Source organism: Lissotriton vulgaris, chromosome 10 (assembly GCF_964263255.1).
Source record: "Lissotriton vulgaris chromosome 10, aLisVul1.2, whole genome shotgun sequence".
Classification (NCBI taxonomy): Eukaryota; Metazoa; Chordata; class Amphibia; order Caudata; family Salamandridae; genus Lissotriton; species Lissotriton vulgaris.
Genome location: NC_141698.1, coordinates 599,793,064 through 599,815,474, shown reverse-complemented (window position 1 = coordinate 599,815,474; position 22,411 = coordinate 599,793,064). Strand labels below are relative to the sequence as shown.

The 22,411-nt window shown below is 45.9% G+C and overlaps 1 protein-coding gene across 1 annotated transcript in view; it reads left to right on the top strand.

The window, feature by feature from the left end:
- The window catches only part of LOC147688567 (multidrug resistance-associated protein 1-like), a 900,980-nt gene extending 878,862 nt beyond the window's left edge, over positions 1-22,118 (top strand). The window contains exons 30-31 of the mRNA XM_086941435.1: positions 19,171-19,365; positions 21,810-22,118. Of these exons, the coding sequence (XP_086797561.1) occupies positions 19,171-19,365; positions 21,810-21,954 (340 nt within the window). The 3' untranslated portion in view covers positions 21,955-22,118. The remainder of the gene's footprint in view (positions 1-19,170; positions 19,366-21,809) is intronic.
- The last annotated feature ends 293 nt before the right edge of the window (positions 22,119-22,411 follow it).

Below are 22,411 nucleotides of genomic sequence, written 5' to 3'. Positions count from 1 at the left end.
GCGCCTTCCAAGGCGGCCCTCCAGCAGTTACACTGGCTCCCTGTGAGGAGAAGAGTGGAGTACAAAGCCCTCTGCACCTGTCATCGGATCATGAATGGCAGGGCACCCGCCCCTCTGACGAATTTGATCGAAGCGTACATACCAACACGTGCGCTTAGATCTACAGGGGGCGGTCTACTGAGGATTCCAAGAATTAAGAAGGCCCGCATGGGAGGCAGGTCTTTCAGATACTTGGCGGCAACCAACTGGAACAAACTGCCAATAGACCTGCGTTTGGAACCAGAGGAGGCTAGATTCCGTGCAAAATTAAAAACTTATCTCTAAACTAAATAATGGCCCGCGTAGTTCCTGTGCTCCCTGTCATTTGCCTATTCCCACTTTCAGCGCGTGGACACGCCGGTGTGCGTAATCGCAGCGCTCTACAAATGTCCCAATAATAATAATAATAATAATAATGAGGGCAGTTTTACACCCAGATTGTAGGGAAGCAGAGAGGGGGGATCTGGGTTCTTGTTTAGTGACATACATATTTTAAATGACACTTAAGGTAGGCTTGCTCCATTCACTAACACTTCATGATAGTAATCTGCCACTTTCCGGAAGCGGAGTACTATTGGCAGCGGGGAAGGGGCACACAACCCTTGCGGGAACTCCTGCGTCTAGTCAGGCAACACATTACAAATGTAATTGGGCCGTCAGTTAAACAGAATATCAGGTTAATGTCCTGAAACATGATCGGACTGGGTGACAAGCTCAAGAGGGGGATAGTGCTCCAATATCTCAAGCGACACTCACCTGAGGAGGACCTTCTGCAAGTGACGCACTTGATTGGGAATGCATGCGGGCGCTGACCAGGTGGGGATACAAGTTTGTTATACAATCAGTGTTTAGCTCCGGATCCAGTGGAGTAGGAATATTGATCAGGAAATGTTTTCCCGCTAGCCATTGACCGCACATGGACAGATAAGCAGGGCAGGTTTACGGCAGCAATCGGGAGGTGGGAAGGTCGTAAACTAACTCTGTTATCTGTACATATTACCCCGGGCCTCCACAAACCAACCTTCAGGGACCTGGGGGAGCTCCTGCTTGCTCTCCCTGAGGGACTGAGCCTAATCAGGGGTGATTTTAACTAGATAGTGTCAAGAACATTAGAAGGTGCCGACATTGAGAACTCAGGTCCATGACTTTGTGGGAGCTATGGGACTAGTGGACCTGTGGCGGGTGGAGGCGTAATTTACATTTCACTCCGGAGCCCACAATAGTCTCTACAGAATCAACTATATTATGGTGCCGGCTGGTCAACTGGGACAATTCAAAAGGGCAAGACACCTGGCCAGGGGCATCCCAAATCACTCCCCGGTTTAGGCCCAGATGGGGTGGGAGATCCGCAGGCAGGACGAATACCCCCAATAAATCCCTGGTACCTCAAAATCTCATCAGTCAAAATGAAAATCACGCAGGAAGTGGAGTGCTACATTCAAGAGGATGAGGAATTGGTAGAATCTGCCCAGGCACTTTGGGAAGTCTTTAAAACAGTAATCAGGGGACATGTGATCTCCCAGATTGCTGGAACCCCGAAAGAGAAAATTGCACTCCTCGCCAAGTTAGAAGCAGACATACTGCAGCTTGAGGGGAAGGTACACGGGGCAACTCGGAAGAGGCCAAGCACTTGCTAAAGCTGAAAATTAAATAATATAGGGCCATAGTCACTGACGCGGCACAGTCACAGTGTAGGGTAACACTCAGCAAAATCTACAAAGTAGGAAATAAAGCAGGGAAGCTGCTGGCTTGACTAGATCGTGGGACTCAGACGGCCCCCGGCCATCGTGCGCGAACCCCCACCCAGCCGCCGTGAGCACCGAAGAGGTTAAGGGGCAAGTTCCTCTCTCTGCCCAAAGGTTTTACTATAGTAGAGACTCATGAGGCATTCAAGTACCTGGGTATATATCTCACCAAGGACCCGGTATTATATTATGAACGAAACCTCTTGCCCGGGTTGCAGTGACTTAGAAACAATGTCAGGCATTGGAAATTGCTCCCATTGTCACTACTGGGCCGAGCCGCACTCTTTAAAATGACGTCCTTGCCACACTTTCTATACCTCCTACAAAATGTTCGGCACCCTGTACTATCAGACTATTTTAAAGCTATTAAAAGTGAGCAGAGAGAGTGCCTGTGGGAAAGAAAAGCACTCTGTATATAGCGACCCAAAAACTAATAAGAGGGTGGAATGACGGAGGAATTGGACTCCACGATGTCAAAAGATACTATTGGGCATCACTGCTGGCAGCCTTAAATCAAGGCATATATAGACCCCAGGATGACCCTGGATATCAGATGGATATGTGGCTTCTACCAGAAGGCAATTTCATCAGAGCACTCTATTCCCAGCCCAATAAACTACACTTAATGGGTCCAACGGCACACACGGTACAGATATGGCACACAGTCAACAAGAGTATGGGATGGGCGGGGACGACCACACAGGTTACCCCACTCTGGGACGCAGACTGATTTGGTAACTTGAGAAACTGCAAGGGATTTGATCAATTGGATCTTGTAGGAATTTCAAGGGTTGAGGACCTGTGGGAAAATGGAGATGTGATTCCCTTCATGCAGCTGCAAACATCTAGCACCCACAGAGTACTTTAGATACATACAGATAAGGCATGCATTGCAGGCTGCAATCCCAAGGGGGGCGTCACTTCCAGAATACTCCTCACTCGAAGGTAGAATCCTCGATGAATATATGCATAATATGTCCATTTCATTGACGTATAAGAAGCTAATCAACAAAATTCCTGACCCCCTCCTCCAGCTCTGTGCACACTGGGAACGTGATGTGGTGGAGATGGAGGATGAGGAATGGTTTGGGGCCCTGACTTCCCCCAGAGACACCGCAATCTCTTCCAGATTACGACTGGTACAGGTAAAAATATTACATAGAACATATCTATCTGGGCCAGAACTCGTGAAAATGGGATTCAGGACAGACGCTGAGTGCAGAAGACAGTGTGGTCAAGAAGGCATATTCATCCATATCGTTTGGGAGTGTGTAAGTATTAGAAGATATTGGTTAGCTCTGACACAGTGCATGGAAGAGGTGTTGGGCATCACAGTAGAACCCAAGATAGGACTCTGCCTTTTGAACATTTGGGGACCCAAAGACCTTAACAACAAAGAAAGAACTTGGGTGACACTGGGAGCGATAATAGCCAAGCGTAACATCACTAGGCTATTGGGCTCACATGAAATACCAACACTTGCGGCATAGAAGAAGAATGTGGACTGGTGCATGCTAATGGAGAGGACTGTATATGAATCAAGGGACTGTGCCCGAAAGTGGTCATAAATATGGGGAAAGTGGAACGAATACAGAGGAAATGTGTGTGAGCCCCCTGGCGCGGAGTGGCATTGCTGGGAGTTACATGATGACTGGGATGGATGGTGGACTGTGTCTCTAAGCACACAGGTGAAGTAGGATTTGTTAATATATATACATAAGTCCATTGCAGATGTACTCTTTGATTTCATAGTTCAAAATCTGTAAAGTGTTACAGTTGTCATCAATAAAGAGATTTAAAAAAAAAATGAAGTCATTCTGACACTGCTTGGTAATGCACAAATGATAAATGCCATATGCCAGATTTGCGAATATTATCATTTGTGTTCTATTTAGTTTTATTAGTAAACTGTACGTCTGCGCAAATTTAGTGGTCATTTCAATGAAAAATGTACATTCTGTCAATAATAGTTCGCTACTACATGATTTTCTGCGTACATTCATAAATTTCACACCTCATGTTCATTAAAGGTAGGCTGGTCTTAAATGTCTGTCATTCTAAAAAGTGGGCCGGGGTTCTAAAAAATTTGGGAACCATTGGTCTAGCAGACCTATTGCCACTAATTCTGTAATACAGTGGTTCTTAACTATGTGACTTCTGTGGACCCCCATTAAATCACTACTGGATGCTGGGGACGTAGCTAAAGCAACTTCTATGATTTCAACCTTAAAGCAGTACACAAAAATTAAAAACAGATACATATTAGCCTTAAATCAATACCCAATGATACAAATAGATACACAATTTATGAACTATTTCATTTACTTTATAAAAAAACAAAAAACTATCGCAATTTTAATGTTAATTGTGTGAATTTTGAAAATGTAGTTTTATTTGTAAAACACAACATGATATGCTTGCCTATGGCATATCGGTATGACTTTTTTGCAGCTAAAGCAGGTTTGGATCGCTACCAGAATATCGGTAACAAAAATATTATGTGGACAGATATTGTGCCAAAAATAAAAAGGACCAAAATATTGAGAAGGTAAGTACAAATAGCGAAGTAGAGTTACGTACTATTACCTCCACAACTGTGTGCCTTGAAGATGTATATATCACAAAGGTATCCATATGAGGAGTTATATATAGTAAAACTTTGCTTACCCATAGAAATGTACCTTCACCGTATGTTTATCCTCGATACTCTTGATGTTTTTATTATGTGAAAATAATATTGCAATATAATTTTGCTCTTTCTCTCTTTTCTGTCACATTTTCACATATGTTGAAGTGTCATGTAGTTTAAATGTATTTGTGTGTAATGTGTGTTGTCCTATGCTTGGTATCTCATTGAATTAATAGTATTTGTTCCACAAGTCAAAATTATCTGACTTGCAAATGTGAAGGTATTGAATTGTGTATGGTGAATATCACATTTGTTTAGTAAATGTACTCGCCAATGTTTGTATGATGACTAATGCTATATAAATCCGGATGATGAGGAGGAGTCTGGTCCGCCTGGTCTGCCTGGGCAGACAGTTCCAGTGAGACACACTCAGCCCACACCTACACCTCCCATCCCAGCTGTTACCACCCCTCAGCCTATGGATACCTCCACTGCCTATGTCCAAACCAACATCATCCCAATCTTGTGTCCGCCAGTCTTGTTGTAGTTCAACAAACATCACCACCACCTCCAGTTCAGCCAGCAACCAGTGGGATGGAGCCTTCTGGATCAAGGCCACAGGGTAGTGGGGGTAGGGTTTGTGGGAGGGAATCTGTGGACCAGCAAAGTGACGCTACTGGGTACACTGTCACCCATGCCACCATCGCCCAAGTTGTGGGATACCTCCATCAGTCCCAAGACATAATGGGCCAGGTCCTTAAAGTGTGTCCACCTGATATTTTCTTCCTGATATTTATCACGTCCTACATGAATTGAATTATTCTTGAAAAATAAAACAATTTCTTGCTACAGCCAACTCTGCACGTGTGTTCAAGCCCTTGTGCTCTCCTATACTGATTGAGGTAATGATCTACAGATTGGTATTCCTGATTCCCCACTTACTGCCATGAAGGTTTCTCCACATTCTCCCACCTCCTCAACAAAGAAAATATCATCAGCTATCTCAAAAAATAATCAATTTGCACTGCCTCCGCTCCATTAAATTGAAAATATACTGCAACTTGTACAAAATCACCCAATCCATACTCTCTCATCAGCAAGCTATTGTTGCCAAAGAATAATCTGCAGTTTCCACATACAAATGCAAATTTAAAGAACCCATCAGGAGAGAAACCAAGCTTTTTCCAGCTATGTATCAAAAATCTTTGATTACCAGAAGAACTGTCTATGACTGTTCCTTTCCCTCTGCTAGTTCTGGAAGGATCTAAAGGCTTTTCTGTATCACGAGTTGCTGCCTATTCATTCTTATCCCTCTCACAACTCTCCTAAGGCGATCCCACCTATACCACGTCACCAGTTTCCCTATCCCTGTCACGTTCCAATTCCATTGAAAATGATCCATCTATATTTCTTATCACCCTCTGAAAAGCCTGTTGCTATATATTTCTGTATTATGGTGAGTTGCTGAACTGTATTTGCCAATTTACTGAAACAATACTTTATAATCCTTTAGAATGCAATTAATACCTGTTGTTTACTGTGAATCTATGTGTCTCCATTATCATTAATCAGAGCCCCATGCTCTGAATCACCTTGTCTGTATGCAGATGCTTCTGCATTTTGGGACCAGGTTTGTACTTAACAAATATATTAACTAAAATAAAATAAGCGCCCGAACATATGCAATCCGTAGAGAACATCACAGCTAGGCTTCTCTAGCATCTAAGAAAATACTGAACAGGTGCCACCCTGTTGCACTGGCTCGTGTACGGAAATACATCCCCTTCAAAGCATTTGCGTATAGTTTGTATAGTCTACATAGTTTACCGTAACCTTGAAGTCGGATCTGATGTCTCTACTATGCTTCAAAACCACTGTTCCAACTTCATCCCACTTGGAAAAATCACTCATATGCCACACCTATAGGATGCAAATTTGTGGATCTGTCTCATGGACCCAGAGAAACTTGAGTTCAACCACCATTAATTCAGGAACTTGCATTAGTTAAAACGGTGCTTCTTTAATCTTTGTACCTCAACCATCAATTACTGGACTGAGACTTTTTGCCATTTTCTCTTCACCTAGTTGTGAAAAGCTCCAAGAGATCTCTCGGGTGAAGAAGAATATTATATATACTGGTGGGAGGAGAATGTCCACCCATGGCATTGCAAGCATGTTCCCCTGCCCCGAATTCCTGACTGCGTGTATATCTGGTATCCTGACTTTTGTTTTGGCCCACACATCAAGCTAATCTAAGCATATGCAAAGAGGCCTAGGTCTATAACTGACTATGCAGAGTCCTCACTCTGTCTTGTGACCTGATGATGTGCACCATGTATGCACTCACAGTGGACAGAGGACTACTCTCCCTGTCCTGGGTATAGCACATTAAACAGTGGCTTGGAACATGCCTGTTTTTTTCAGATTGATAGTATGAGCAGACCAAATATCTGTGCTACAGAAAATGTGGCCTAGGGCCCTTCTTGTATAAAGTTCAGTTACAGAGTGTATGGTCAGAACCATTCCCATGGCATTCTGCATATCAAGCGCATTTGTAGTTTGCTTGAAGGACACGTGCATTGGAAGGGCTCTGTGAAGAGTAAGCCTGCTTACTGAATTCAGTGGGATCCATTTTGGATGCCCCTGGCTTTGCATGGCACAGGAAGGTGGATGGGGACAGCTTCCGTAGCAGGTGGAAGTGTATTGCCTCCATTCATGTGGCTGGAGGGTAGAGAGCTAGGCAATAAAGTGAGGAGGATAGAGACAGGGCTACATTTAGAAATTCATTGAGGACTTTTGTTAACAAGGGGCTAATGAATACCTCTTTCTAAGATCTTCCATTGGGTTGACGGGGTAAGGAAATGGCTGAGAGTGCAGTTTCTGTTGTGCTAGGTGAGAACGTTTTGGGTCATGACTGCTTTTTTGTGTATCACTGGTTACTGCTTCAAGAGGCTCATGACAGCCATGTGCAGAAGCTTCACACTTGAATGTGCCTATTGGGCCTGTGTTGTAGGTGCACCGTTCTGGAGACTGCCACTGTGCTACCTGCTGTGAAAAGCATCACTCTATACAAAATGAGTTTTCTGGAGCTCACTGTGTTAAGAATAAACAATAATTCCTACGATGCAGACAGAGTACTATGTAGATCCACGGGTAGAGTCTTGCCTGCTGTTATTTTCCGGCAAGGCCTTTGCCCCTGTGACCACAGCACTTAGTCTAATTGTTCTCTGGTGCCTTTTCTCCAATCATAACCTCAGGAACTGTAGTTGCAGTCAGTGAGTCAGACTGACAGCTCCGCCAATATTAAAAAAGCAGCATAGGTAGATTTAACAAATATCTACTCTGATATCAAGATGGTCAACATGTTTCAGCAATATACTAGGGACTATAAAGTCCATTGCATCTGAACCTCCCCAATCGGCTCAGATGGAGGTGTAGGAGTACCGACGGAGAGAGCGGTGCTTCCCTCGTGTCCTGAGACGTTGCCAGGCGGGGTGGAGCCATTTGCTCCAACTATAATGTGACGAATATACCTTCTGCAAACAAAGGAATACACCTCAAACATCAGGTGATCTTTTTTCATGTTGCAGCAATGCGAATATCCAGTCACTGATTTTTATCCATCACTTCACTATTTGCAGTAGCATTTCAACATACACCGGTCCTGATGAAAGCAATGGACTTTATAGTCCCTAGTATATTGCTGAAACATGTTGACCATCTTGATATCAGATTAGATATTTGTTAAATCTACCTATGCTGCTTTTTTTAATATTGGCGGAGCGAGCATAGAACCTAATAAAGTTGCCTTATTTCTGCTCCCTCACCCAATTTTATATATTTTCACTCACTTTTTCACACACCTTTTCTCACAGCACTGCAAATCAGTCACCTACTAATTAAATTGATGGGTAGTTTGTGACACTCTACCACTATTGGCCATCACTTGTCTCTTGGGAGGTTATACCAACTGACCCCCCTCTTGGAGCCAGTGGTGTACCAATTTGTGTGGCCAACAGGAATGCCAAATGATGAAGGGCGGTTCCGTGTGGTGACTGATGGATATCCTGTGAGTGATCACTGGTATCCACCAATATTCTTTATCACTGTTAGATGAGTTGACACTGTTCTATTTGTTCAATGAACCACACATAGACCATATAGACCCTCTGACACTTTTTGTTTTTCTGCATTCAGTTAGGGAATGTGTCTTTGTCTGGTCTTTAAAATCCCTCAGGCCCTCCTCCAACCTCTTTGTTCTTTCGATCTCTGTGTATAGTCATAATCTAGTGAATAGTCCCTCTCATGTGTGTGGGCTCCGGCAATCAAAAATAATCTCTTAAGTTGTCAAAAAATGCAGAACTGCAAAGACACTTAAGAGAGAATTTAAAGACAAATAATGCAGCCTATATCCACAGGCTACATTGTCCAGTACTTCAACTAGAAATTCCACCAAAAAAAACACACAAACAGCACAGCCTGCCCAGTTTCCTCCATAGAGAAACTAGCCTCTACCAGTAAAAGCCTCTGGAATGATAGAGAGGAAGGCATGGACAGACAAGCCCCATAGGCTGCCATTATGTGGCTTAAATAGGATACTGTGCCTTTAAGAGAACTTTCCAGAACTTCCCCCAGTATCCCAGAATGCACAGCAGGTCCCTTTTACTTTCAGTTCTTTTTTCCGGCTCCCGCTAGCAGGACCCTGGCATTGAGCTCTCCCTTTTTCAAGGGTTTATTTGCTTTTTGTGCACTTTTGGTTTTAAAAGTGTTTTCAGTTTGTGTACTTGGTGTTTCCCTTCACTCCTTTGTATTTGTTCAGGCTTTTTAGGGCTCTAAAATGCCTGCTCTCTTCGACAAGTGCCCAGCATGTGGAAGGAAGAAGTCCAAGACTGATCCACACAACATCTGCATACTCTGTCTCCCTGAGGCACATGTCCCTGAAGAATGTGACATCTACCAGAACTTTTCAGCAAGGACCCTGAGGGAAAGGCTGAAGATTAGGCTTAAAGGCATAGAGGAGAGACGGCTGCAGGCTGCAGGTGGGTCTGGGCAGGCTGGGAAGGCTCCCTCTGCCTCTGCTGAGGCCTCTGGGGGGCTCCCCAGAGGCAGGAAGCCCAGCAAACGGTCCCGGTCTCCATCGGCGCCGATTGCATCGATGACGACGTCGAGAGGAATGACGACGGTGTGTTCCCCATCTCCCCGGGGCTCTGGGTCGAGACGGCGTGAAGGATCGACGTCGAAGGGCCTGGGTAGGGCGCCGTCGAGATCACCGTCAACGGTTTCGTCGTCGACGTCAGCGTCGAGCCATCGACGTCGAAGAAGGAGCGACAGGCGTCGGCGCTCGCCGTCGAGGCGACACCGCCGGTCACTGTCAAGAAGACGGTCACCGTCAAGGGGATCCTCGACGTCGAGGACCTCGAGAAAGCGGTCGGCGTCGAGAAGGAGTCGACGCTCATCGTCGAGGACTGAACGTTCGACGTCGCAGAGGCGGCGTTCGGCGTCGAGGAAGAAGCGTTCGACGTCCAGGAGGCGGCGTTCGATGCCGGAGTTGCGGAGGCGACGTTCGATGCCGGAAAAGCGACGCTCAGCGTCGAGAAGAAAGAGGTCAGCGTCTCAGAGACTTTCCAACTCTCCTAAGCGGCGCAGAAGGAGTTCTGGCACCAGAAGTCACGCTGGGTCTGGTGGAGGACGCCAGAGACGGTGATCACCTACTGGAGGGGCTGATTCGAAGTCCCCTCCCCCGAAGAAGAACCAGGCTCGGTGTACTCGGTGGTCTATACACCACCTCGGCCGAAGACGCCCCCACCTCCTGTACCTAAGGAGGATCCTCCCATCAACCCTTCGCTTCCACCACTTCCTCCCTCTGGACAACCACCACCACCGCTTCCGCCTCATGGGCCCGCTCCTCGGTCGGAGATACCTCCTGTTCCTCCGCCAAGGTCGGTGTCACTGCCTCCACTCCCTACACCGCCTAAGGGGACGCCTAAACCAAAACCCCAGGATAGGCCACAGAAGACGCCTCCACGGAGACCTGCGGAGCGTCCACGAACTGGGAGATCACGATCTCGTTCCAGGAGGAGGGAACGATCGCGCAACAGGTCATCCACGAGGTCGAGACGATGCCACAGGAGGCGCAGGTCTCGTTCCCAGACGGGCTCTTAAGGGACCAGGGACTATTCTCCGACTTTGTCGGAGTCACCGGAGACAAGGGTGTTACCGGTTGACGATCTGGTGTCCTTTCATGATGTCCTGTTAAGAGGTGCAGCAAATTTGGGCATCTCGTTGACGGTGCCCACGCCCAAGACATCGGTGATCTTCGAGACGCTGCACCAGAAACATCTGTCTCGGCCATTACTACCGCTGGTACCGGGCCTGGAGGATCCGGCCATGGACCTTTTTCTCACCCCGGTGCTGACTAAGGCGGCCCCCTCGAGACTACAGAAAAAATACCGGGCTCCCGACTCGGATCCGGCCTTTCTAAGGGAGGAACCTCCTCCAGACTCTGTAATAGTGACGGCGGCTCAAAAACAGCATGCCACCACTCCTTCATCCACAGTCCCACCAGATAAGGAATCTAGATGGCTGGATTCGGCTGGGAGGAAGATTTGTGGGACGTCGGCGACTTCCATGAAGGCTGCGAGTGCCACGGCCTTGTTGGGGCGGTATGACCGAGCCCTCTGGGAATCCCTCCAGCAGTTTGTAGAACACCTGCCTCGTGACAAGAGAGAAGATTTCCAGGAGGTGTTGAATGAGGGGATGTTGGTGGCAAATCAGGTCATCAGTGCTGCAGCCAATTCTTCCCTCCTGGCGGCACATGGCTTCTGCCATGGGATTAACCAGCGAAGACACACCTGGCTCCGCCTCACGTCGCTGAAACCTGACGCACAACAAAGAGTTGCCAATTTATCATTCTCTGGCGAAACCCTGTTTGGAAAACATGTGGATAACGAAATGGCCCGCATGAAGGCGGAGGCCGAAACACTCAAGGCTGTGGGTCTGGAAAAGCCCAAGGATAACAAGAAATCGTACCGCCCGTTCCAGAGACGATTCGGTGGACAGGGCAGAGGGCTTGGCCAGGCTTCGGGACAGCAGCAGCAACAACAGCAGCAGTTCTGAAGACCGTTCCAGAAGTGCCAGAAGGGCAGAGGCGGCCAACAGTCGGCACCAGCGACCAAAGGCTCAGCCGGGTCTAGGCCCTGAGCGCTTACTTCCCCTGCATCCGTTACTCACTCCGGTGGGAGGAAGCGTTCAATTTTTTCTGGCAGAGTAGAGAAAAATTACTCAGGACAAGTGGGTGCTGAATATTGTTTGCAATGGATACAGTCTTCGGTTCACCAGCCAGCCTCCAGCAATTCCACTGGTCAGCTCGCAGTTTCAGCTGCGCGAGCTCCAGGCGGAGGCCGATATCCTGTTAAGGAAAAGGGCGATAGAAGACGTACCTCTGTCTCAAAGAGGAAGAGGTCTGTTCTCCCGGTTCTTCCTGGTTCGCAAGAAGGACAAGAAAAAGTTCAGGCCCATTCTGGACTTGCGACAGGCAATCAAGTGGATTCACAGAGAGAAGTTTTGCATGCTGTTGTTGCATCAGATTTATCCTCAGTTGCAACAGGGAGACTGGCTATGTGCTATAGACCTACAAGATGCGTACTTCCATGTGCCCATTGCACACAAACGCAGGAAGTTCCTGCGATTCCAAGTCGGCGCCAATCATTATCAATACACAGTACTGCCATTCGGACTGAAGTCTACGCCGAGAACATTATCGAAGTGCATGGCGGTGCTAGCAGCACACCTGAGGAAGAACAAGGTGTTCGTCTACCCGTACCTGGACGATTGGTTGATCAAGGCCTCCTCCTTCTCGGAAGCTCGAGCACACTTCCAGAAGAAGTGCGTTCTCTTGAACAAGCTGGGGTTGCACATCAACATGTCCAAGTCTGTCCCGACTCCGGTCCAATGCATACAGTACTTGGGAGCCTCCATCAATACGCTATCAGCAAGCATGTCCCCTTCGGAGGAGCGATGGTTATCACTCCTTCGGAAGGCTCAGGCTCTTATGACCACTCCATCTACAACAGTGAGGACGGTGTCCTCACTACTGGGATCGATGGCCTCTTGTATCTTCCTAACGCCACACGCACAACTGCACATGAGACCGTTGCATGAGTGCTTGCAGGACCAGTGGTATCAGAGGAAAGGATCTTGGGACGACAAGATACGACTGTCTCTGCAGGCTCTTCAGTCTCTGAAGTGGTGGTGTTCAGCGGGGAATCTCCTCAGAGGGATTCCCTTCCACAAGGACATTCCCACTCAGACCGTCGTGACGGATGCTTCCCTCCACGGTTGGGGGGCGCACTCCGGAGACTTACAGATTCAAGGAACGTGGTTCCCGATGGAGGCCACGTATCACATCAATTTCCTGGAACTCAGAGCTGTTCACTTGGCACTGAAGGCCTTTCATCCGTCCTTTCAGACTAACGCTTGTACAGACGGACAATACGACCAAGATGTATTACCTCAACAAGCAGGGGGGTTTGAGATCACGCACTCTGTCGCAGGAGGCGCAGGCGATCTGGCACTGGCTTCTGGCCAGGGGACTGACGATAACGGCTACCCATCTGCCAGGTGTGCAGAATGTTCAGGCGGACGCACTGAGCAGACTGATTCAGGAAAACCACGAATGGGTCATAAACGACGAAGTACTAGGAGAAGTCTTCGCAAGGTGGGGAAGACTTAGATCTGTTCGCCACCGCCGAAAACAGCAAATGCCGAGACTTCGCCTCCAGGTACTACCAGCAGGGGACGCTGGGGAATGAGCTATGGATCAACTGGTCGAACAGCTTTCTGTACGCTTTTCCACCCATTCCCCTGATTCCGGCGGTGCTCATCAAGCTGGCCCGGTCCAGGGCGCGGATGATACTTATTGCCCCGGAATGGCCCAGGCAGTGGTGGTTCACGGACCTGCTTCACCGGTCTCTCCTTCCTCACATACGGCTGCCGTGCAGGCCAGACCTTCTCACGAAGTTCGGGGGGCAGATGTTGCAACCCAACCTCTCGTCTTTGAGTTTGGCGGCATGGCTCCTGAGATAGAGCAATATGACCATTTGAATCTGCCCGAAGATTGCAGGGACATACTGAAGGAGTCTAAGAGACCTTCCACTCGGACTTCCTATGCTTACAAGTGGAAGAGGTTCTGCATCTGGTGCAAGTCCAAGAACTATGACCCGACGATGTGCAAGGAAGATGTCATCCTTCCTTACCTTCTACATTTGGCGCAGTCTGGCCTTAATGTTCATTCCATTAAGGTTCATCTCGCTGCATTGACTGCCTACAGGAAATGCCCTTTACAGACTTCCTTCTTCCAGATCCCTGTGATCAAAGATTTTCTGGAAGGCTTGAAGAAAGTATTCCCTCCTGTCAGGCTCCCTTCGCCTTCATGGGAATTGAATGTGGTGCTGTCCAGGTTGATGAAGGAGCCTTTTGAACCTATTCATAAGGCTTCGTTGCAGCACCTGTCCTGGAAGGCGGCGTTCCTCGTGGCCATTACATCGGCCCGCAGGGTGAGTGAAATTCAGGCGTTGTGTTGCCAAGAACCTTATACTGTATTTCATGCTGCTAAGGTTGTTATGCGTACTCACCCTAAATTTCTGATTTTCATGTCAACCAGACCATAACTTTGCCTACGTTTTTTCAGAATCCTTCATCTCCAGCGGAAAGGTCTTTACATTCCCTGGATGTTAGGAGGGTGTTGAAATGTTATCTGGATAAAACCAAAGATATTTGTAGGTCAGACCAATTGTTTATCAATTATGGATCGGTCAGGACGGGTCTTGCTACCTCTAAGCAGTCCATCTCTAGGTGGATTGTGTCCTGCATACAGCTGTGTTACCAAAAAGCTAATAAGACCTTAGGGGGTAAACCTAAGGCTCATTCCACCAGGGGAAAAGCTGCCACGACAGCTTTGCTCCGTAATGTTCCAATTGCAGAAATCTGCAAGGCGGCCACTTGGAAGTCGGTCCATACCTTTACTAAGCATTACTGCCTGGACACTGCCAGGGCAGATGCTCAGGTTGGGCAGGCTTCGCTGCGAAATTTGTTCGCACAATAGTGGTGGTAATTCTCGTTCTCCACCGCCGCTTGGTGTGGGGATGGGCTTGCCATTCTATTCACTAGATTATGACTATACACAGAGATCCCCTACTACAGAAGGGGTAGTTTCTGTCCTGTAACTCCAGTTCTGTAGTAGGGATATCTCTGTTATAGTCATAAGCGCCCGCCCTCCTCCCCAGTGGAGAAAGATGTTCATGTAAGGAATGCTACAAGTTTGGCGTGTTACGCCTTCAAAAAGAACTGAAAGTAAAAGGGACCTGCTGTGCATTCTGGGATACTGGGAGAAGTTCTGGAAAGTTCTCTTAAAGGCACAGTATCCTATTTAAGCCACATAATGGCATCCTATGGGGCTTGTCTGTCCATCATTCCAGAGGCTTTTACTGGTAGAGGCTAGTTTCTCTATGGAGGAAACTGGGCAGGCTGTGCTGTTTGTGTGGTTTTGTTGGTGGAATTTCTAGTTGAAGAACTGGACAGTGTAGCCTGTGGATATAGGCTGCATTATTTGTCTTTAAATTCTCTCTTAAGTGTCTTTGCAGTTATGCATTTTTTGACAATTTAAGAGATTATTTTTGATTGCCGGGGTCCATGCACATGGGCGGGACTATTCACTAGATTATGACTATACCAGAGATACCCCTACTACAGAACTGGAGTTACAGGACAGAAACTACTCCTTCCTGGCCTCCAAACTGCCACCTGTAGGCCCAGAGGAATGATAGTAGCTACCCCTTCCAACTTTTTCCCCGGGGGGATAAAGTCTTGCCGATCCTACATACTGAATACTCCTCTGGGCAATGTTGGAGGGTCCGGTCCCACCGGACCACCAGGTGAGTCGTACGGCTCAGGGAGCCCACCCCGGCCGATCCGCTTGTTTTTGGGGGCCTGGTCCCACCTGGGCCCCTTACACCCCTTCTTGGTCCTTTCGGGGTCCTGGACCCACCCGGAACCCCTGCATGCCTCCATGTTGGAGGGCAGCCTGGGGAGCCCACCCCCGGCTGCCCCCTCTAGCTCCCCGCCCGGCCAGCACCCTTGCGTGCTGCCTCAGGAGCCAGCAGTGCAGATTTGGTCTGCCCGGACTGACACGGACACTCGTACTGGCCTTGGGGGAGTGCGAAGGCACTCCACCCTCCTCCTGGTAGGTGTGGGGGAGTGCGAGAGCACTCCATCGTCCTCCCTCTGCAGGTCAGGGGCCCAGAGATGGGGTCCCGAGCCCCTTGGACATTTCTTCACAGGGAGCGCGATAGCGCTCCCTGGCTTGTCTTCTCCGCCGGGGCCGGAGTTGGGATCCCGGGCCCCTTCTCTGCCTTCACGGGGAGCACGACGGTGGTCCCCCACTTGTGTTCTTCTGCGGGGGTCAGGGTGGGCTCCTGGCCCCCCTGTGACCACCTCTTCGCGAGATGAACGGCGGCGCTACCTGGCTTTGCTTCAGGCCCGGGGATGGGGTCCCGGCCCCTAGATACCTCTCCGCAGGCCTCCTCCACACACGGGGCCCAGAGTTGGGATCCCGGGCCCCTCCCCCTTGTACATCTTCAGGGGGAGAGTGATTGCGCTCCTCGGCTTCATCTTCACTCCTGGCAACACGTGGGGGTACCTTCACGGGGGCGCGACAAGCACTTCCATTCGCCCTCCTGGTCACACAGGGGGGGATTCAGCAGGGAACTGTTTTCACTGGCTCCCTGCACCAGCCTTTTGCCTGGCTCTCCTCCTGGGCCTCTCTTCTACCTACGCAGAGGCCCCTGCTTCTGCGCACTGGTCCTGGTCTCTTCTCCTGGCACTGTTCAGGATCTTGTGACAGTCAGGGAGTTCCTCCTTACAACTGCCCATTGCGCCAGGCTCCAGCACCCTCTGGCTCAACAGACCACCCCCCAGAGAGAGCTCCTCTTCCATCTTCTCTTCTTGGAGTGGACGCCCTCTCCCTTGGACTTTTTCTTGTGCTGGGCTGGGTCTCTGAGGCCACGGCTTGGAGAGGAAGGTCATTAAATCAGCCTGGTAGAGTTAGACCCCAGCCTGGCCCTGGTTATGAGCTGACTCAGAGAAATATAACATTTCTGGATGACCTCAAAGCAGTACAAATTTGACTTTGGACTCTGCAGAATACTAATAGTCACACAAGTTACAGTGGACTTTAGTGCATGTCTGGAATTTATAGGCCTTAGGAAAGTGTCACTAGCCCATGGATGAAAACAGTAAAACACACTGACTTTCCCTGCCCTGTTTCTTTCCAGTGTATAAAGCCTATTCCATGTCACCACCCAATTCTGCATAAGTCCTGCCACAGCATTCACTTTGTAGCTGCTCCTGGGCTGCGTGCGCCAGGAATCTCTCCTGCACAGCCAGTATTCATGTGCACACACATGTACACACGTGTCTGCATGTAATTGTAACCAGCCCGGTGCCCCTTATTCCAGCTGCTGCGCAGCGGCCTAGTCATGCCTAGTCAAGCTAGGGGGACACCAGTAAAATCCACATGCAGTCTCTTTCATCATGAGTTCACTGTGGGTGAGTCCCAACTCATGAGGCTCTCCCACAGTAAAAGCTCAACAAATAGGTGCTCAAAAAGCAAAAAATACAGACAGCCCAGAGTGTCAGAGCCACCTTCTAACACTTAGGTTTCCAAATGCAGTATTGTTTAGTTATGGCACATCAGAGCTATCACCTAAGCTGTAGTGTGGTGTAAACAGCCTGGAGAGCGGAAGGTTTTTTAATTGGACACTCAGGTTTGTTCTGTTCGTTGGGCAAGGAGGACTCCTGGACCATTGTAAATGACAATGCCTTTTATTTATGTGTTTTGAAAACCAGCAGGTGTTGCATAAACACACACTTTGTACTTTTAGTTGTTGCTTACTAGAAGCAAGGCTGGCAGTAACTGCGCCTCTTTTACTACCAGCCTTGCATCTCGTAAGCAAGGACTATAAGTACGAAGTGCGTATTTTCGCATTGATTGCAGGTTTTCAAAACACATAAATAAAGCGCATTGTCATTTACAATGCCAATAGCTCAAACTCTCGCAAATGTGAGACCTATTGCATCGCAAATGTTTGTTATATATTATTATTTGAAGCTGAGCAACAAAAGAAATATCTCATAGGGTTAAATAAATCAAGACTTTTAATTTCACCAAGTTTCTCCTGACATTAATTTTCATTTGCAATTGTTTGATTCCTAGAAATGTTTATGACTAAAATGTGAAGTACAAATTTTTTATTACCATTATGGCAGGAAATACAACAGAGTTTTTAATTGTCGGCTTTGTTAAGCACATGCACTGGTTAAAATAGTATGTTATGGTAAGTTGAATTTAGGTGTAAGCATTCCTCATGATACTGGACACTTTCACCAACAAATAGATGTTTTACTTTTTTTTTTAAAGTGGTAATACAAGTGTGTTTATTACAACTTGATAAGTGATAAGAATAAACACATATAAATTACACCTTAAAACATTGTGTGACAATTGAAATTTTACAAAATACTCGAATTGCACTAGACAATGGGGAAACTCTACCTGGATACATATGTGAACTGCTTCAAGTTTGGGACTGACATTGATTTTACAGGTATTTAAAAAGTCAATGTTACACCTTGTCTAGTTCAATTTCTACATTTTGTTACATTTCACTTATCCCAATGATGTGTTATGCATATGTTTCTAATCTGACAATTTACCCAATTTACTTTTTGATTTATTTTACTGATGTCCTTTTTTGTGTAAGTGTCCATTTTTTTAACCCCTTCGATACTCATGACGGTACGTTGGGACTATTGCCTCCAAGATCTAAATCAGGCACTAAATCATTACCCACTATACCACCAGGAGTAAGAACTTTAGAAACACATTAACTGAGTGTGTATTTGAATTGTAGGGTGATTAAAACCACACCTGAGCCTGATTCATGCGTCTGCCCTCTGGGTCAAGCTATACAGCAATCACTCAGGAAGGTTAGCATGAGGGAATGTTCTGGTATATTAATCAACCTATGATAACTGCTCTCTATACTGCACTCTATACTGAATTGAACTTGTGTAGTATTTAGTACTGCTTTGTGATTAAAAACTACTTTATTTTCTTAAAAAACAAGCATTGGCCTGGACATTGAAGTTAGTGTGTCTGTTGATTTATTGTTGAGTTCTGAGATTCTGCCCCATCCCCCCCACACTAGCTCCCTGAAAAGACTCTGATGGCCTCCCCTTGCTACCCTGACAGTCAAGTGCGGAAAAGAGTTGTACTTGGCCAAGTTTGCATAGCTATAGAAGGACAGAGCCCAAGCCACTAGTGGCAAGCAACCTTAACCCCCAACCCCTAATAGGGTTTCTTAGATATAATGAACAGAACTATATAAAAGAACTTTGTTAGTATACTCCTACAGTAATAATGATTAAATGTGAAGGAACTGACACAGTGGCTGATAATGTCGAGAAATACAGCAGTTTGTGAGTTTAAAAGGACAAAGAAGCTAAATAAACTATGGAAAAGACAGTAGCAAAGATTAAGCTGCAAGTAAAAAGAACAAGAAGTCAGCAAAAGCCTCCAGAATGTTTTTGATTTTCTGAAATTGAATCACTCTTTTTCAACTTAATGCAGTAAAAAAATCGTTACAAACTTGAAGTATGTTCAATGTACATAGATATAAGATGTCCTTTGTTTTACTTCAGTGTCGGTCAACGTCAGTTGGTATGTCTGGCTCGAGCTCTCCTTCGGAAAAGCAAAATCTTGGTTCTAGATGAAGCGACAGCAGCAGTGGATTTGGAAACTGATGACCTAATTCAGTCAACAATCCGAGTACAATTTGCAGACTGCACAGTTTTAACAATAGCACATCGACTGAATACCATCATGGATTACACACGGCAAGCTACATTTATTACATTTTCATTTTTACAAACATTAATTAAATTTCTTGAGGCAGGTCTTTTTGTTGTACTTACAATGTATTGCTATAGTATGAAAATATCATTTCTTACTGACAGGTTTCCACTTTTGGACATGGCACCTTTAGGTTTGTTTAGGTAACATGCACTGTACAAGTGTCCTTATTTAATCAGTACACGTCATCCCCAGTCCCTCAAAGAGCCATGCCCATGCCACATTTTCTGAACAGTCAATGACTAGGTAAACTATTCTCTTTTTGGATTGCTTCCATATAAATGTATCTTATGATACGAGAAACAACTGGAATAAACTCTGGCCCTTGTGGATCAATGTTGAATGGTCCTATAAGTCTTCATCCTGGCGGAAATTCTAATTCTTTCGTTTTTACATGATCTAATTACTGCTATATGATTTTTGCTCAGCTAATACACTACAATGGGCTGCTATGTAGAAAATAATTCCAGTTCATTCTAAAGGCAACAAGCAACTGATTGTTGGTCTCTATTGATAAATATGGGTTTCCCTTATTATTTTAGAATGTATTTTGTTTTTTTAAACTAGACAATTATTGTCCATTGTCCCAAAATACACATGCTGCTTCTGTATCTTGAAGTAACTATTTATAATGATAAACTGGAATTTCTATTCGTATGTAAACAGCAAGATAAGTGCATAATCTCTGAAGAATACATCTCCTCAGTTGATGAATTTGATGAATTTCAGAGCCTAAAAACATTGCAATACTTAAAAAGTAACTCAGTAGAAGGACAAAAAATACAAAAGGAGGGACTATCAAGATAACTGGTAGTTTCTGAAATTTCCATCGAGAAATATATATCTTACAATGCTCGCAACTTTTCATTAATGACTCCACTGGGTGTTATTGTTTAAGGCAATATTAACAATATTATTAACAATATTTATGTGAGAAGATATGTTGACAACAATATTCTGCTACCACACATGAAAAAGTACATGTTGAAGGGTACCTCTGTGGTATATCGTGGAAAATATCATAAGCTGTATTTTACAGTACACGCTTAAAGAAACCTTATCAGGTAAACTTTGTACATATAGCATGAATCCATTATGGCACTCCGCATCTAAATTGTAGAGGTTCGATGTTAGACCAAACAGGACATATTTTGTGTGGCTGCATATTCATTCAGAGCAATCGATAACTGTTTTTTAAACAATGCACAATAAACTTCTGAAAAGAAACAGCTGTAATGCTATTTCAAGATTGTTTCAAATCAGCAGTTATAAACTTTCCTTTTTGATAAGTAATAATCTTATTATACACACTTTTTGGCTAGCAGTTTCAGCCATATCATAGAATACACATTAAAATAAATTTCCCTCGTTCCTGAAATATACACAGGTCTTCCAGTTCTCACCCGAACACGGTAGCAGAAGGGAGTTCTTCAGCTCCTAAGATTCCAGGCCATACACAAGGTACGTCATGATGTCTTAACATCACAGCGTCTTTCGTGTTATTGCACGTTTGGGTGCAGGTCTGTCCAACATTGCAGACACGCTTGGATTAGGCAGACACTTATAAATCCTTGCTCCATTACATGACAGATTAACCTTCGAAGGGTTTGCTATATTGGTGTAGGTGAAACGGAGTGGCAGTGCCTTTGGCAAAGTAAGTGCTGTCCACCTGTGAGGGCGACCACATTTTTTTACAGTTAGAATTTCAATTCCTTTACAAGTGGCTTTACTTTCCAGTGTGTGACAACAAGGCTTCACCTACGAACCACTCCATGGGGCCTTATATGGTAGTGGTTAGGGGCCTATAAATATGCAGTTCCAGAGTTTGCTGGTTTATAGGACCGTACTAATTGGTATTGTGTGTCTGGTGGTGTAAGATTGTTAATCCATGGTCAGAACTAGGAATCAGAAAATTTAGGATCTGTTGTCCCGAAGAAAGCCTGGGACCCACTTAAGGGCCGGTTGAAAGGCTGAAACAGGCTCCGACTCAGCTCTCCCTGTAAATCTGTTGACTCACTCACCCACCTCTAAGCTCATTCATCACAATAGGGCACATTTTCCCTGTTTGCGGTAAGCATGCCTGTTTAAAGGTACGCCATGGCGTAAACAGATACAATATACACCCTTTAGTAATATGGGCCCAGGTGGCAAAACAGTCTGTGAGCTATAAACACTGACTAGTTTGTCCCTGGGTTTATATTTCAAATCATGAGACCCTTCATATAACCTTCATGTTTTTAGATAATACCAAATTTTGAAAAAGTTTGTTTGAGTTTGCTGTGAAAGCATATGTTTATGGATCACAAAATGATCGCAGATCAAAAGAAGAGACTCGTGTCTTAGCAAGAAATGCCTATTATGTTTTCTAAAGTGATTTATTATAATAAAGTGAATCTAAATATCTTGTCTTCATTTTTTACCTCCACAGGATTATGGTTTTTGACAAAGGCCAGCTTGTGGAGTGTGGTAGACCTTCAGACCTGCTAGCACAGAAAGGGTTATTCTACGTCATGGCCAAAGATGCTAATATCATTCAACCCATATCAACCATTCCAGTTTCTTCTTCGTGTTGACAATCTTTCAACACTTGAAACACATCTCAAAATGTGTGCGTTATACGAACCGGGAGAGGAAGGCCAACACTCAGGGAATCATCATGATGTGTGTGTATGTGTAAAAAGTTCGACAGTCATGTTCGGAAATGTTAATTTATAATAAAAATGAAAAAAGAACTGGACTCATGTTTGCTGTCTTCACTTAAAACTGCATCAGCAGAAGACTGTCATTTTAGCCTTCCATTAGGTCATATGCGATGCCACAGCATGCGGCGGCCAGACTTGTTTAACAACTCCTCAGACGTTCCTCTGCTTCAGCAGCTCTCAAAGACCTGCACTTCCTCCAGGTGCTTAAAAGAATTTTGTTTAAAATTCTCCTATACACATTTAGAGCGTATAGATCTACAGGGCCCTCCTATATAAAGGTAAGATTTACTCCTTACACTAGCAGTAGCTGCTGTCAACCTGACGTGGG